Source organism: Lynx canadensis, chromosome B3, assembly GCF_007474595.2.
Source record: "Lynx canadensis isolate LIC74 chromosome B3, mLynCan4.pri.v2, whole genome shotgun sequence".
NCBI classification, from domain to species: Eukaryota; Metazoa; Chordata; class Mammalia; order Carnivora; family Felidae; genus Lynx; species Lynx canadensis.
Window position 1 is genome coordinate 143,659,193 of NC_044308.2, and position 16,698 is coordinate 143,675,890.

At 47.9% G+C, this 16,698-nt stretch overlaps 1 protein-coding gene across 1 annotated transcript in view; it reads left to right on the plus strand.

Moving 5' to 3' along the window:
* The window catches only part of RCOR1 (REST corepressor 1), a 123,800-nt gene extending 107,334 nt beyond the window's left edge, over nt 1-16,466 (plus strand). The window contains exons 8-12 of the mRNA XM_030320041.1: nt 1,122-1,316; nt 7,846-7,923; nt 8,403-8,460; nt 8,973-9,202; nt 12,461-16,466. Coding sequence (XP_030175901.1) covers nt 1,122-1,316; nt 7,846-7,923; nt 8,403-8,460; nt 8,973-9,202; nt 12,461-12,502 — 603 coding nt within the window. The 3' untranslated portion in view covers nt 12,503-16,466. The remainder of the gene's footprint in view (nt 1-1,121; nt 1,317-7,845; nt 7,924-8,402; nt 8,461-8,972; nt 9,203-12,460) is intronic.
* The last annotated feature ends 232 nt before the right edge of the window (nt 16,467-16,698 follow it).

The window sequence follows — 16,698 nt, forward strand, 5'->3', positions numbered from 1 at the left end:
TACCTACAGTTAAGAAGCTTTGTCTTGATACATCATTATCTATTAGCTTCTTCAGGGGAACATTTTAAATGAAAGGGGAAAGGCTTGATTTAACTTCCGTAAGTCTTATGTAGCACGATTCCTGATTAAAAGAGAAAAATGACTTACATCTTAAGTTTCTTTCTGTACTAAAATGTGAAAACAGGCACGTGGTCAGTAGGTGATCTCTGCTAAACAGCATAGCGCTGTTACAGACGAGATGTAGTTTATTGCCTACTAACATTTTTATGTACTGTCTGTTACCACCTGTGCAAGAATGTACTGGTGCCGTCGTAGTCTGCAGGGTCGATTTATGTCAGTGTTTTAAGATAGGAAGCAGAAAACCTGCACATATTCTCGGCTTCATCAGCAAATGTTAATACACTAACAAGATGAGATTATGAACTGTTACAAAAACTTCTGAAAATTGCTATCAGGACAGTATCCTTTCCTTGCCAAGATTTTATTGCATTTCATTTCCAAACGTTTCAGTTTTAGAGAAAGTACTTAAAAAAATTAGCAGCAGTCATGCATTATCAAACGACAGCATATGTTCTTGAAGCAAATTATACAGTTGCCCTAAAAGTTAAGTGTCATCCAAAAGGAGGGTATATGAAAAACAGTCATAGTTACATGTGGAAGTTTATATTTTTTATAAACTTCCGTATAGAGTTAAAGAATTTAAATGGGTTTTATGTATGTGCTGAATCATTTTTTCCTTTTATCTTTCCGTGGCCCTAAGTCCGTCTGTTTGGCCAAGAACTGTTAGGATAAAGGAGCTCACCATTCACATACACAAAGCACGCCAGAAGAGAAGACGGATCTCTTTTCTTCCTGTATTGCCGCAGGAAGCTCGGAACGCTTCTTGCCAGAGGCTCAGAGTGATAGAAAAAGGTTGTGTTTATATAGGAGGGCAGTGGATTCAGCCAACATTCAATGGCCAGTGTTTCTGTTAACTGCCTGTTAGTTTGTCGATGGTAATTACGGTACGGCATGGTATCTGTCAGATTGTTTAGAGCCACGTTAGGAAAGTAGGCGTATTACTGTTCATCTGGCATTTTCATGTTTTGGAGTCTCATTTTTCAAATCTGTGTACCATGCAGGTGCCCCCTACGGAGACAGTTCCTCAGATCAAAAAGGAGAAACATAGTACGCAAGCTAAAAATCGAGCAAAAAGGAAACCTCCGAAAGGAATGTTTCTTTCTCAAGAAGACGTGGAGGCTGTTTCTGCCAACGCCACTGCGGCCACCACGGTGCTAAGGCAGCTGGACATGGAGTTGGTCTCCATCAAGCGGCAGGTACCGCGGGTCGGGGCTCACTGACACTCAGGGGTCCCTGTGTGTTCCTCACACCTGAGTGTCCTCTTTCCACAAGCCTCTGAAGGGCATTTTATTTCTAAGGAACTGGACCGAAGACTTAGGTACTGATCCATTGATATTTCTTTCTTTTTTAAATTTTTTTTATTTTTTTTTTAATGTTTATTCATTCTTGAGAGAGAGAGAAAGAGAGAGCGAGCAAGTGAGCAGGGAAGGGCCAGAGAGAGAGAGGGAGACAGACATAGAATCTGAATCAGGCGCCAGACCCTGAGTGGTCAGCACAGAGCCTGACATGGGGCTTAAACTCAGGAACAGTGAGATCGTGACCTGAGCTGAAGTCACTTAACTGACTGAGCCGCTCAGGCATGCCCACATTGATGTTTCTTAAATTGACTTTGAAACTAAAGGTATATATGTATATCTTTAATACACACACACACACACACACACACACACACACACACACACAGAGTGTGTATATGTGTCTGGGTGAATTTTCAGTGTGAACACACCCACCACACGGCCACCATCTGGATCAAGAGATGAACTGCAGCCTCCCAAGCCCCATTCATGTCCCCTTTTATTACATTTTTTTTATGTTTATTTATTTACTTACATTTTTTTGAGAGGGAAACAAGAGTGAGCAGGGGCGGGGCAGAGAGAGGGAGACACAGACTCTGAAACAGGCTCCAGGCTCCGAGCTGTCAGCACAGAGCCCGACGCGGGGCTCCAACTCATGAACGGTGAGATCATGACCTGAGCCGAAGTCGGACGCTTAACCGACTGAGCCACCCAGCTGTCCCTCATTTCCCATTTTAGTTGCTGCCCCGAGGGGACTCAGCCTTGCCTCCCAGGCTTCACTAGTGCCCATCTCACTCATTACCCACCTCCTTCCAGTTGGTGGCCACTGGTCTGACGTTTTAAACCAGACATTATTTTTATTCATTTTGGATTTTATATAAACAAAGTCATATGATGTAGTTTCTTTTATGCCCAGCATCGTTCAACATATGAGATCCATCCAGGTCGTCCTTTCTCATTGTTGTATAAATATCCTAAAACTTATCCACTGTACTATTACTAGACATTTGGGTTGCTTCCCGTTTGGGGCCGTTGACCAGTTAAGGCCGACGTGGATGTTTCTTTGACTCTTGCTGTATTATGTATGCATCTCTGTTGCATGTACACCTAAGAGTGGAATTACAGAGTATGCCTGTGTCCAGCATTTTCTAGAATAGTGCCAAACAGTTTTCCACGGTGGGCTGCCAATTTACGTGAGGTTTGGTTGGCCTGCATTAGGGCTTACTAACTGTTGCACTGTTGACATTTGGGCCCGGAGAATTCCTCGTTGTGAGTGTCCTGTGCATTGTGAGATGTTAAGCAGCATCTCTGGCCTCTAGATGCCAGCGGTTGTGACCTTGCCCCATCAGGTGTGACAACAGAAATGTCGTCAGGCCTTGCCAAAGTATTACCGCCCTCCCCCCTGCCGGGGGTGGGTCAAAATTACTTCCCCTTTCCCATTCTGAGGCTCACCTTTTGATGAACAGAAGTTCTTAATTTTAAGGTAGTCTAGTTTCTCATTCTTTTCTTTTGTAGTTAGTGCTCTTTTCAGTTTTGGTAAGAACCTTTACTAAGAGTATGAAGATATTCTCCCATGCTGTCTTAAGTGTTGTTTGCCTTTACATTTTGATCTTCCGTCTATCTGGAAATGTTTTTCTGTGTATGCTGTTACATATAGGGTGGATATTCATTTTGTTTTTCACGTGGCTATCTGGTTAACAGGGCTGTTTATTGGAAAAAAAACGAAAACAAAAACGATCCTTTTCCCACTGCAGTGATGGGGATCTTTGTTTCAAATGCAGCGTCTGTATGTGTATGGTCTGTTGTGACTTTGGTGTGTTTGTCCGTCTTCACTGGCACCATCCTGCCTCAATTACAGGGGCCTTACAAACCTGAGTGTCTGGGCCAGGTGATAGGTCCTCCAAGATTGTCTCTCCTGGCCCTTTGTGTTTCCATAGAAAATGTAGGTTAACCTTCTTGGTGTCCAGAAAAATAATTCTGCTAGAATTTTTATTGGAATTGTATTGAATCTCTAGATCAAAATAGAGAATTAACATTAAACTAGACAGCCACCCCTGTGATTCGTGAACGTGATCCCTCCCCTAGCAGCACAGATCTGTCATTCTCTCTGTTCTGCCGCCTCTGTGTTTGGGGCTTTGTCAGAGTTCTCCCTGGATATTTGCTACTTTATGATAATCCTTTTCTGATTATTTGCCCTGGTATGGGGAACGGCTCGTCATTACGCGGTACATTGAAACTGCAAATTCAGCGGAGTAGCCAGCTGACTCTTGTCCCTTCATTAGTGCCCTGCCCCTCCCCCATCCTTCTGTCTCTGGAATTTGAGGCAAATTGTGGACTGATGGTTTACTTGTAGTTTTTGCTGCTTTTGATTTGTTGATTTGTTGGTTCCTTAGAAGGTTAAACTGGAGGCTGGCAGTCCTTTCCCAGATGAGAGGAGGGGTCTGTGCCCTGGTCTGGCAGCTCGGGGCGGGGGACAGCTCACAGCAGGACCAAGTGTTCCCCGAGCAGTCAGAGGATTGGCTCCTACGCTTGGCTGCTGGCGCAGTTGCACCCTAATCTTGGGAGAGTCACTTAATCTTTCTGGGCCTCTTTTCAAATGAGGAGATTAATCCTTGCCTGCCTGATCTTACAGGCTGTCTGAGGGCTGCGAGAGAGAGAGAGAGAGAGAGAGAGAGAGAGAGAGAGCGCGCGAGCGAGCGAGAGAGGGAGTGTTTTAAGCTCTGTTTTGCTGGAGGGGCTCTCTGAACGGGGCCCGGAGCCCCCACCCGCATCTTCGTCCTCCTTCCTCCTGGAGGGGACTGTCTCCCCCTGTGCCGAGCGGACTCCTGACGCTCACTGGTCGATGTTAATCTTTTGAGCAGAGAAAATGAGGCCCTTCTCGCACGCAGGTGTTACTGACTTCGCAGTACAATAGATAGAACTGTCTTTGGTTTCACGGCCAGAGTCAGGAGCAGGACTTTTTTATTTGAAAGTAGCTACTGAGAATCACGTGGAATAGAGGGGCTTCGGTTCATCGCTAACAGAGGAGACAGGTCGCCTGCCCCCCTCACAGCCTGTCGGGGTTGCTGCCGAGTGCACTTGTCGACTCACAGATGGCCATTTTATCTGGATGCTTCCACATGTGGTGGTGTCCCAGGGAAGGGTTCACATGAAAATAGCAGAAAACCTGACTGATAGCAGCTTAAACAGTGAGGATTTATTTTTATCAAATAGCAAGAAATCCCAGCATCGGTGGCTCCGGGCATTAGTCCGTTTGTTCACGGTGTTGTGACAGACCCGGATTCTTTTGCATTTTCTCCTCCACCATTCTTAGCGTAACCTGCTTTTCATCTCGCTTGTTGGCTCCCGTTGGAAGCTTCCAAAGCTATTTTGTGGCCTTCGCGTCTGCACTGGGGGCCGATGGAGAGGGGCCGGAGGCGGGGCCGACCCTCCCGTCCTTCCAGCAGGAAAAGCTTTTACCTTCTCGGGAACTCCTGTCCTCCCTGCCTGCTGCAGCTTTGCAAAACGGCTCCTCCTAGCCCCGAGGAGGACCACCAGCCTCTGTCGAAGATGCCAGAAGGGGGCTAGGGGCAGACAGCTCTTAGATTAGCCGGCGGCCAGTGCCTGTTGCGCTGGGTCTTTCTGAGTAGAGAATGAAAGGGTCACACAGGAAAGTAGGAAAAAAAAAGTCGCTAGGTAAGGCACCAGGCGAACTTGACTGCTATTTTGTTTTTTTCTTTAAATGCTGGTCACTTTAAAATTTTTTAATGTTTTAAAATTTTATTTTTTTTTAATTTTATTAAAAAAAAATTTAGGGGCGCCTGGGTGGCTCAGTCGGTGAAGCGTCTGACTTCGGCTCAGGACATGAGCTCACGTTTCATGAGTTCAAGCCCCACATCAGGCTCTGTGCTGATAGCTCAGAGCCTGGAACTTGCTTGGGATTCTGGGTCTCCCCCTCTCTCTGCCCCCTCCCCTGCTTGTGCTGTCTCTCTGTCTCCCAAAAAATGAATAAATGTTAAAAAAAATTTATTTTAAATAAAAAATAAATTAAAAAAAATAAATAAATTTAATGTTTATTTTTGAGACAGAGAGGCAGAGCACGAGCAGGGGAGGGGCCGAGAGAGAGGGACACAGAATCTGAAGCAGACTCCAGGCACCCAGCTGTCAGCACAGAGCCAGACGTGGGGCTGGAACTTACAAGCCTTGAGATCATGACCTGAGCCAAAGTCAGACGTTCCACCGACTGAGCCACCCAGGCGCCCCTTTCTGTCCTATTTTTTATCCAGCTTGTTGCCACTCTGGCTTCCTTTCCAGCTGGCACGATGGTAACCAAACCCTGTTCTTAGTCATAAACACTGAGTATTTCTAATAAGGAAAATGCATTAGGAAGAGAGGTGAAGGTTAATGCGAATTTAGAGCTAACTTTTAGTTAAGAATTTGCAGGTATTCTGTATAGTCACTTACGTAATCTCTGCTTCTTTATCAATTTCAGAGAGAAAATGCATGTGGTGAATAGGTTGGTCTCCTTAGGAAATGTGTATTACTTACTCACAATGCAATATATACCCCGTTTCTTACCTGTGTAAACAACCAGGCAGAATGAATAGAACGACATAGTAACCGGAATGCTGGGAGGCATGTAGTATTCTGGATAGCTGATTCTTTTGAGAATTTGTTAATTCTCTGTCACAGGTTTATGTCACTGAATATAACCTTGAATTATGAACATAGCCTTGAACATGCCCTTGCAGCATTTTACGGGTGGTTGGTACCTGAGAGCTCTGGGCAGGAGTCTTGAGACCGTGCTGTTGGACGGGGTAGCCAGTAGACACGTGTGGTTATTTACATTTAAGTTTGGATTAAAGTAGAAGAAATGAGAAGTTCAGTTCCTTAGCTGCATCAGCCACATACCAGGTGCTTAGTAGCAAGCTGCGGGCGGTGGCCGTCGTGTCGGATGGCACGGCTTCAGCGTGACGTCGCGTCAGAGAGCGTTCTGTGACACGGTGCCGGTCTGAGAATTGGGTGTTACTTTCCCAAGAGCTTACTGTGGGTGAATTTCTGGTACCAGTTTATTTTCTTCTGACTTGTACCTTTTCAAAAATAAACTAAAGCAAATTTCAGAAAACCAAGGTCTTCAGTTTTGGTTTTACTATAGAGCGGATTTTATGCACATTTCCTTTATTTTTCTTTTCAGTTGTCTCTGTGTTCTCACTTGGCGTGGGCCGTGTGTCTGGCAGGCTTTAAGGTCCTTACTAGTGGCAGACAGGGTCACTTCCTCGTCCCTAGAGTGCTGGTCCTACTCACGGGGCCGCCAGTCCCCTGTACATCTCCACCCCCCTTTAAACCTTTCAGAAGAAGTGAACCCAGGAAAGGAAATGCAAAATTGGAATTCTGTGAAGTGTAAGTACTTGAAAATGAAATTTGAGTCTAAGTAGGAAAAGATTGTTCAAGGAGGAGAGAATTATTAAAGGGTCTGTGAGGCTGTGTCCTTCACCACCATCCCCCACCTCTCAAAGTCCTGCTTTTTCTTTGTTTGCCTGAATAAGGTTGCTGCTTTTGAGCGCACCTTCTGCTCCGGAGTGTCTCTGATGTTTTATTTGGGAAAATGAATCTGATCCTCCCCTTGCTTGCTTTTTTGCCCATGGGATTATTTAGAAATGAAAAACCCTAGGGTTGATGCCCCCCTGGTCCTTGGCACGGAGGTGCCCCTGCACGTGGAGCTGAGAGGGAGCCCGTTCCCAGGCCCAGCTCCTTCAGGAGTCCGTGCGCAAGTCCAGCAGATTGTCCGGTGGATCAATTCAGTGGTTGGTATTGTTCATGTCTTTCTTTCGATTACTTAGAGGCAGTGAAAGATTAGGTGCGTCAAAGCAATACGGTCACGTGGAAAAGATCTAATTTGTGAGAAAGTGAAGAATTACAGTTGGCCAAAATTAGGCCGTGGGAAGGTAACACGCTGCTTTCTGCTTTCTCCTCGTTAAAGAAGGCCGCCCTGTGGGCTCCTGCGCAGGGGGTGCCTGGGCGAACCGCGCCGGGCCCCAGGAGGTGCACCTGCCGGCCTGCAGAGCACTGCCTCTCGGCTGCTTCCGCTCGGTCCGCGTGGCGGGAAGCCAGGCGTGGCCTGGTCTTGTGTGTCAGGCTTCAGATGTGGGTTCTGCCGCTCGGGGTGACATGTTCTCAAGGTGTGAATTAGGGCTGGGCACGCAGGAGCCTTTTAGCCACCCTGCCCTCCTTCCTGTTGTCCCTTGTCTGCTGCCCTAAGCAAGTCCGTTAAAGAATCTCGGTAGATGCTCTGAAGGGATACTATAGCGACCTTGAATTTTGGTTACCATACAGATTAGGAACTTCTTTGCTCTTGGTTTTTTCTCTTATTTTTTTTTTTTAGTTCTGTTTTCTTTTCATACCTTTACAAAAGTTGTTCATTTTTAAAATTTAAAAATTTCCTTTCTTTCAGATTCAGAATATTAAACAGACGAACAGTGCTCTTAAAGAAAAACTTGACGGTGGAATAGAACCGTATCGGCTTCCAGAGGTAGGACTATATTGACCATCACCTTAGAAGTCATACCCAAGTTTCATGTGTTTAAGAATTTAATATTGGGGCGCCTGGGGGGCTCAGTCAGTGGAGCTTCGGACTTGGGCTCCGGTCATGGTCTCCCGGTTCATGGGTTCAAGCCCCGCATCCAATTTTCTGCTGACAGCTCAGCCTGCTTTGGATTCTCTGTCTCCCTCCTTCCCGTCCTCCCTCTCCCCCTCTCTCTCTCTCTCTCTTTCTCTCTCTCTCAAAAATAAATAAGCATTAAAAAAAAAAAGAATTTAATATCTCTATAATGTATCTCCAGTATACATCCCATAGAAAGAAAGTTATAGACACAATCTTTATAAACCCAATTGACGTTGAAATTCTGGTATTCTGAGAAATTGTAAGAAAAAAATAAGGTTCATTAAGTCTGACGAGGATGCCCTCGCCCGTAACTGCGTTATGCTCATACGGCTCCTCTGGGTGTGCAGGTCGCTCAGAAGTGTAACGCACGCTGGACCACGGAAGAGCAGCTTCTCGCAGTACAAGGTACGGGGGTCCTCCTAGTAAGGGGCTTGGGGCCGCAGGTGCCTTTAGGAAGAGTCATGCCCCACCCCACTCCCGTGGCACCACTTGTGTTGAAACACGCTCTTAGGAGCGTGTCGGGTTCTGAATGGTCAGAAAGTATACAATCCTGAAAGCAGCAGACTAATGTTAAGAGTTTTATGGTTGGAGCTCTTCTAGTCCTAGGGACCCGGAAAAGAATGCACAAAGTCCACCGGGTGCCGGCTGGGTGACATCAGTCGTCTTGGGATATGTGACTGGAGGTGCAGGTTTCTGGATGACAGGGTCATACTGGCCTTCTTGGATCAGTCATCTACGAAACAGATCTAGGTTGCTGCTTTTTCCCCTGTATAATACATTAAGATCGTGCCTGCAGTTAAAAGCTCCATGTGTTTTCTTATCTGGATCTAAAGGAAGGGGGGTAAGGCTCAGTTGTGTGGGGTTTTAAAAGTTGTTTTTATCCTGTATTGAAAAACAGTGCTCTCTTACATCCTTAGCCATCAGGAAATACGGCCGAGATTTTCAGGCGATCTCAGATGTGATTGGGAACAAATCAGTGGTACAAGTGAAAAACTTTTTTGTAAACTATCGACGCCGCTTCAACATAGATGAAGTTTTACAAGAATGGGAGGCAGAACATGGGAAGGAAGAGACCAATGGGCCCAGTAGCCAGAAACCTATCAAGTCCCCAGATAATTCTATCAAGATGCCTGAAGAGGAAGACGAGGTAAATCTGAAACAGTAGGATCTCTGCCAGGTTCATATTCAGTTTCTTCTTTGATGGCCTTTCTCAGCTGGAGAAATATTTTTAGCTCTCAGCTCTGTCAGTGACTTGACTTTTACCTATAAAAACCTTAATATGTGTGTTGATACCAGTTAGTTTTGGTCACTAGGCATATTGCTCACATTTTAATTCCTGTACAGATTCCTAGTTCCATCCTGGTTTTCTCCAGCCACAAAATATTGCACATTACCAAAGTTTCCTTAGGTCCTGTAAGAACTCAGCCATAAAACGGTAAGTTGGAAGTGCCGTGAGCAGTGTCGGTGAAGCTCGGTATCGAAAATGTGTTGTCATCTCAGTGGGAGGTTAATGACCTTACTGGTGAATCGGCTTGGCTAGCCAGCCAGGAGCTCCTGCGTCCGTCTCTGCTGTCCCAAGTCGTCCAGGCTTTGATGCTGTCGGGGCTAACAGGTTGAAGTATTGATGGAGACAGTTCTGGGTCCTGTGTTTGGCCGGAGCTTCCAGGCTGGTGGCCGACATTCTGGCAATCTCCAGGTTAGCTATACCGATCTCATCGCCTACTCAGCAGAGATTAGGCACGAGGTTACCGAGGCTGCACAGACCCATCTGCTACCTCCCTGCTTCCTGTGACGGGGTCACCTGCCACTTCCCCGTCCAGCCTGGCCTGCCCTGCCACGTATTTACCCCCACTCCCACAGAGAGGAGGAGGGGGCCGGGCAGAGGTAAGAGTTAAGTGCCAATCACTTTGGTGTGAGTTTGTTCACAGACACGGAATTTTAAGGATTAGTTGAGCTTTCTGGGAAAATCTTCTCATCAGAGGCTCCCCCAAACCATGCGGGAGTGATTTGAAATTACCTATTTAGTACTGTCTGTTCTCCCCCCTTTGCTCCAAGGGTCTGGCTGTAGAAGCAGCCCAGAGACCCCCTCTTGAGCCGAGCACAGAGTGCCTCACGAGGGAGACCCCCCACCCAACGTGATGCACCCAGCGGGTTGGGCTCTTTAGAGCTTTGTGCCAGAAAATCTTTGGACTGTTGATAACATTTATAGCAAAATTCGTATTATTAACAATGTGAGTGGTTCCCCCGAGCCTGAGACCCCGGAACATAACGGCTTACAAGCGGAAGTTTTTATCTCTCAGCAGTGATGTTTGTCCCGGTGCTTGTTGCCCCTTTAGCAACAGATTAACCTCTCTGAAGTCCTGGACTCAATTTAGGAAGCATTGAGAAGATGAGAATTATGAAGGAAGGAACATTAGAATTTGCCGGAATGAAAGCTTTCTTCCATGTATGTTCTCCAGCTTTAGAGCCAGGAAGCAGAAATCATAGGAAACTCTCCAGATTTTATCAGAGCAGGTGTTGGCAGGGGTAAGCCTAAAAATACGGTCATAAATTTGGGACCAAGGGTCACCACCAACGGGACAGGCTCTCAGTTCTTGTGCATATACTTTCCTTACTTTTCTTATGTCTGCTTCGTTCACTCACACTTTTTTTTCTGACAAAGTCCAGAAGGCCATTCTTCACGGTCCACTTACCATGTCGATCGCACATGAAAATAGCCCGGTCATTCTCTGCCCGGTCTGTGGTAGCATTGGCCCAGCCATGACTGGCCTCCCACCACAGGCATGCCTTTGTTTTGCCTTGGTGGTCCATCTTCCACGCATCTGTTTCCCCAGCCTTCTCCGCAGAACTGGCGGCATCGCCTGACTTGTCCTTAGCGGACAACATTTATCTTGTCTGTAAACATTCTCACCCTCTTCAGCCATTTCCACCCCCTCCCCCCACAGTTCATTTCCCTTTTTTTGGTCCCTTTTATGCCCCCTATAGTACCCGCTTTCCCACTCCACCGCCCTGCTTTTCTGTTCTCCATACGTTAGTTTGCAAAAGGAAATGAATCTGTAAGGACCAGCTACTGTTCTGTGTCCCGGGGGGACTTGTAAGAGGCCTGGTTAATTGTCCAGTCAGTGCCCAGAAATTGGCCTCCTCATTCTTGTGTGTCCTGTGGAATCCAGCAGCTGAGAGAGATGTCTGCTGGCGTCCTGCCCGCCCCTCTGCCCTCAGATTTTATGCGGCACCAAGAGGGAGGAGGCCTTGAGAACTGCCAGAAGTTCTAGTAACGTAACTGTTGGCTGTAGGCTGTTTCCTTCGGGGCTGAGAAAGGGCAGGCGGCCCGAGGGTTTTGAGCTTTTGAGATTCCGAGTTCTCTGAGGTGGACAAGGATGCCGTTCCCGGCGAGGGGTGGATGTGTGTGCGGGTGAGGGGATGCGGACCATGACCGGCTTGGAGGTGAGTCTCACTCACAGTTACAGAATGAACACAAAGCCCCTGACCCGGCCAACCGTTCTCATCGGTTACGATGTCAGTCGAAGGAACAGCTGTTTTCAGATTGGGGTTTATAGCCCAGTGGTTCCCCCAGCAGTAGGACATCAAGGGGCGCCTGGGTGGCTCAGTCGGTTAAGCGTCTGACGCCTGCCTGGTTTGGGCACAGGTCCTGAGCTCACGGTTTATGAGTTTTAAGCCCCATGTTGGGCTCTGTGCTGATGGCGCAGAGCCTGCCTGCAGTTCTTTGTCACTCTCTGCCCCTCCCCCCCGCTCGCTCACTCTCTCTCTCTCTCTCTCTCAAAATAAATAAACCTAAAAAAATTTTTCAACGTTTTTAAAAAAAGGACATCATGAGGGTAGCAGTGAGCACTGAGTAAGATACTTGGGGCGCTTGGGAGTGCAGTTAAGAAATGCCTTTGAGGCTTTTATAGAGGACCCTGCCGCCTTCACTCTCCCGTGTGTTCACTCTCCCGTGTGTCCCCGCGTCCCAGCAGGGGCCAGGGGCTGTTGGTTGAATGGGGCCCGTGCCACGGCACCCCCTCCAGCCAGGGCGGTCGGCCCCGAGTGCTACTGTCGGCCCAGGGATTTTACGTCATCCTGCGGAGTGGGGGTCGTTACTGTGCACCTTCTGGGGACAAGGAAGCTGAAACTGAAAAAGCAATCCCTCCGCCAAGGATACACGTCTAGAAAGCGGCAGAGCCAGGATCTGAGCCCGAGAATCCTGGCTGTAGAGGCCTCCCTCGTGCCGCCTGCCGCCTGCCGTCCCCTCCTCGGGCCCCGTGCTGAGAGCCCGCAGGGCCCTGGGTTTGCGGGACAGCCGGGCAGGCCCACACCTTCCTGCCCTCTCGGGTCCGCCAGAGGTAGCGGCTTGAGTTGTTCACCTGCGCTCTGATGCTTCCGTCCTTCTTCCTTCTCCTCTCCTCAGGCTGCTTCTGTGCTAGACGTCAGATATGCATCTGCTTCCTGAGAAACTGCCGGCTTTGAGCACTTGGTATGGACGCCTGTGTTATCCAGGATATCAGGTATCACACGCCATCACCTAGCCATCTGCGTCACATCTCTGTGGACAAGCAGCTATTACCAAAAAAGGCGTACACTTCCAGTCCTGTGCTGCATCTGCCTTAATCCTGTGCTCGTTCCTCCACGCTGGCGCCGCTCCCCAGAGAGTCCCGCCGCATCTCACGCTCTGCCCCGGCGCTGGCGGAGTCTCGTGGCCCGCACGCCTCCTGTGACCCCGGGGACCCCTCCCCAGTCGGAGTTCCTGAGCCCCACCCGTGGCAGCTCTGCCCAGTCAGCAGCTTCAAACAGGTAGTCGACTTGGAAGGCACGACTCTGCTCCTGCATGGCCTGCGGTTCCACCTCGCGCATCGTGTAATTTTCAGAGTGACTGTGACCTGTCGGCCTTTTAGAAAGTTTCTCTTGTTCTTTTCTGAGGCGTCCACCTAAGCGATATCATGCTTCTTTGGAAATCGCAGGATGCTGGCAGACTGCGTTATAACCTTCGTCGTGCCAAACGTCCCGAGACAGCTCCCGTCTCCCCAGACATTGGGTGTAATTATGGTTTGTAAATTTAGCTGGCTCAGATCTCGCCCTTCTCCCTTCCCAGCTGGTAGAAAGCTCATTCACAGCAACTGTCCTTGGACATCGGCTTAGAGGGAATGTGGACTCAACACTTTCTGCCTTCAGCTTTCAGCACTGGAATCCCGGGACAGGTGCCGCTCTGTCTTTCCCGGCCCCCCCCCCCCCACCCCGCCATCCGGCTCCAAGAGACGCGGTCCACACCACTGCACCTGGTGCTCGTGCATTTGGAATTGGTGCCTTCTCCTTTTGGCAAACCACGTTATCGGCCCGTTTTCTGTTTTAGTGTCTTACTTCTTCTTTAAAGTTTATTGCTTGCCAAAGAGAACATCACTGAGATTAGGAGACAGGGGAGAAATTGCTGCAGATTCTGACAGAGTGCAGATTTTAAATGTCAGGTTAGCTCCATACAGGGGATTAGAATGGCGGGTGATGGCTTTATAGAGCCACACGCTGTGTGTTCCCCATCCTGCTGGTACGCCGTGTCACCCCGTACAGCCTTTTGTCCTTCATGTGCTGATGTGATCGTCTAACCTCCATCCTCCCTCTTTTACTGTCATAGTACAGGACAGAGAAGTGACCCGTTGGTTGGCTCTAGTAAGACCAAGACGGAAAGAAGCAGTGCGCGAAAGTGGTCTGGGATGCCTTTCGGTTGGACTGGGAACAAGTAAATATTTCTCATAAATGTTCTGAGATTTCCAGAATCACTTAATCTCGTACTGGACTGTGGACCTGCTGCAGGGCTGAGGGACAGACCTCACACTGCCCTCTCGCGTCCCCTGTGTCCCGCCCGCGGTCCGTGCAGCCCGCACTAAATATGTTGAAGGAGCTTTTGTGTCGCCGTAGTTTTGCGTCATTGAAACACTTTTCCTGCTTTCAATACCAAAAAGAAAGAAAAAATGCAGATGCTTTAAGGCACAAACAGAATTCGTAAGAATTTAAAATATGCAATTAAAATTTGATGTGTTTTGACTCCCAAGCACCTTGCTTTTTCCCTTTTTTTTTTTTTTTTCCTAAGGTCAGCTGACTGTCTCTTTAGGAAGAGGGTCAGCTAGAAACCTAGACTTTGGAATTGTACATTTTTAGAAATCCGGAGAAAGGTCATTCTCAAGGGGAGTGAAGTGGGACTCTCCTGACTTCGTCATCTTGTCCCTTCCCGGGGTGTCCGTGGGTCAGGTAAGAGCGTGTGAACGGCATGAGAGGAGGCTGGCGCGGGCAGCGCAGTGACACTTAGGAACGACGCGGGGTGTGAGCCTGCTCTGGCTTTGGGAGATGGCAGGGCGAACATGGAGAGGAGGCGGCCTGCAGTTTGCACATCGCTTCGAGGGGACACTGGGCGAGAAGCGAGGCTGAGGGTTCCCTGTGCTGCTTCTCGGGGCCTCCTTCCTTATAACAGGGCAGCGGCAGGGGTCTCATTCTGCCCGTAGGTCGGAGGCCTGTCCCTCTCTGCACGCCCGGGCCGTTTGCCTGGAGAGCTGGTCCCCTCTGGCAGTGCTCGCTGGCTCGCTGGCGCTTCCTCGGAAGCGTGGCGGGCCCCCGTGTGTCTTGCCCCGTGCCCTTACGTGCCGCCGGGCACCGAGCGGTCCCCCGTCCCGAAGGGTCGCTGCTCCGGCTTGGCGGACCACAGCGGCCTGGTTCTGGTCCCTCCACGGAGCAGAGGCATAGCATTCTCATTCACCTGAGGTTGGAAAGATTAGAAAGGTGGTTGTCTTTGCCTGGCCCCCTTGTAGTTTCATGCCTAAGGTAGCGTTGTGCTTCAGACGTTCCATTACACTGTCTTTGCGACGATGTTGTAAATGCAAGAAATTACTTCGCTTTAAAAGCCGAGTGATTGATCTTATTTATGTGAAGCCCCCTTTTTAACATATCAAGACTTCGGTGCATAGCAGGTCGTGTTTGGATGTGTAAGGGTCCACAGTGACAGCTGCTTCGGATGCAATGTTCACTTAAGCTTTGTCTTCTTAAAAACGATCAATGTGAATGTCATAATTATATATATATTTTTGTGGGAAATTTCTCCTAAGTATAAGTTATTGTGCAAAATATAGTACCATTGAAGCAAATGATAGTTTAACTTTTAGTTTAGAAATCCTAAAAGATATAAATTGTATTGCATATGCATTAAAAGTTTGTTTTATTTAATTTTATGTAGGTGTGTAAGGCGTTAGGAAAAAATCGTTTTCACTTATCCATTTAAACACCTTGTTACTTGAATATTGTGCTGACTGGTCCAAAACAGTGACCGGTCCTGTAACGTAGCTCTGTTGCCCAGCAAGTACAGGCCTCCGTCGTGCTGACCACATACCCACTGTGTGGCCTCAGCACATCTGTGCCCACCAGGACACCACTTCCTCAGAAGGGTCTTTGGTAGTTTGTAACCCGTGAGACCCTTCGATAGTCGCACACCTCTCTGATGAAAACGCGCAACCGAAAATGTTGCTGCGTTTTACGGGCTAATTACGGAGTCGTCTCCCGTGTGTAAAAGTTCCCTCAGACATCACACGCCACTCTGAGTGTGCTCATCGTCACTTTAAATTTCAACTACGCCCTATTTTTGTCTTTCTAAATATCAGATGTACTATTGGTATACTTGCGTACCAAAACTAAGCCACACAGTGCATTACACTAACTGGATCCCTGCTTCGCGGAGCAAAGGAAAGACGGAGCCCACTCCCGACGAGAGCCTCGCTTCCGCTCTCGTCCAGCCCGTGTCCGAGCCTAGTGACCCGGGAGTCCGCTTTCAGTACCCACTGAAACTTTGCTGCGAGTGGACTCAAGGTAGTTAGCCGATCTGAACCTAGTGATCTCGCGCAATGCTCGGGAACAAATCCTCTCTCTGCCACTCCCCGGATCCCCGCGGCTCTCCCCTCACGGTAGTGAAGCACAGTTGCAGCAATGTTACAATCCAGAAGGAAGGTCAGTGTAGTCTATGCATGTTGTGTGATGATGCGTGTTTACAGTCACCTCCGAGAACTAAAGTTTATACTGGAGTGGATAGTATTCCATTATGTAGACCTATCAACTTTGCTAAGTGCTTTTAGATTGCTTAAAAATTTTTCAAGATTTTAAAAGATGTATAAGGTTAAGTTTGCAAATATAATGGAAATGCTGTATATCTTTTGAAGTGATAAAATCCACGTTGGAATTTTAAAGAAAATATGTTGTAATAATGCTGTTGTAAGTAATATTTTAATGTCTCTCTCTGCCTGTTTTCTATATCAGCACATTCATTGTGGTGAATGTTCATAGCATTATAATTGCTTAGCCATTGAATGATAACATTTGTTAGTGGAGACTGAAAAATTTATTTGTGAAATTCTGCAGAATTCATTTTTCTATTTCTAATATTTGCTGAGGTTAAATAAAAATTTTCAAGCCATTGATGTAATAAAATATGAAAGAAAACCATTTTCTGCATCCTCCACTTTGCACCCAAGCAGAGCCCTGCCCTCAGACGTGGTGGCGTTTTGCACTGGGCCTTGGGGCCTCTGAGTGTCTAAATCCCCCAGAATGGCACCCTGTGGGCACAGCCAGGGATGCCTCTTGTTCTTAGCCTGTAGCTGTCCCCGAGCGGCATTTCTTTTC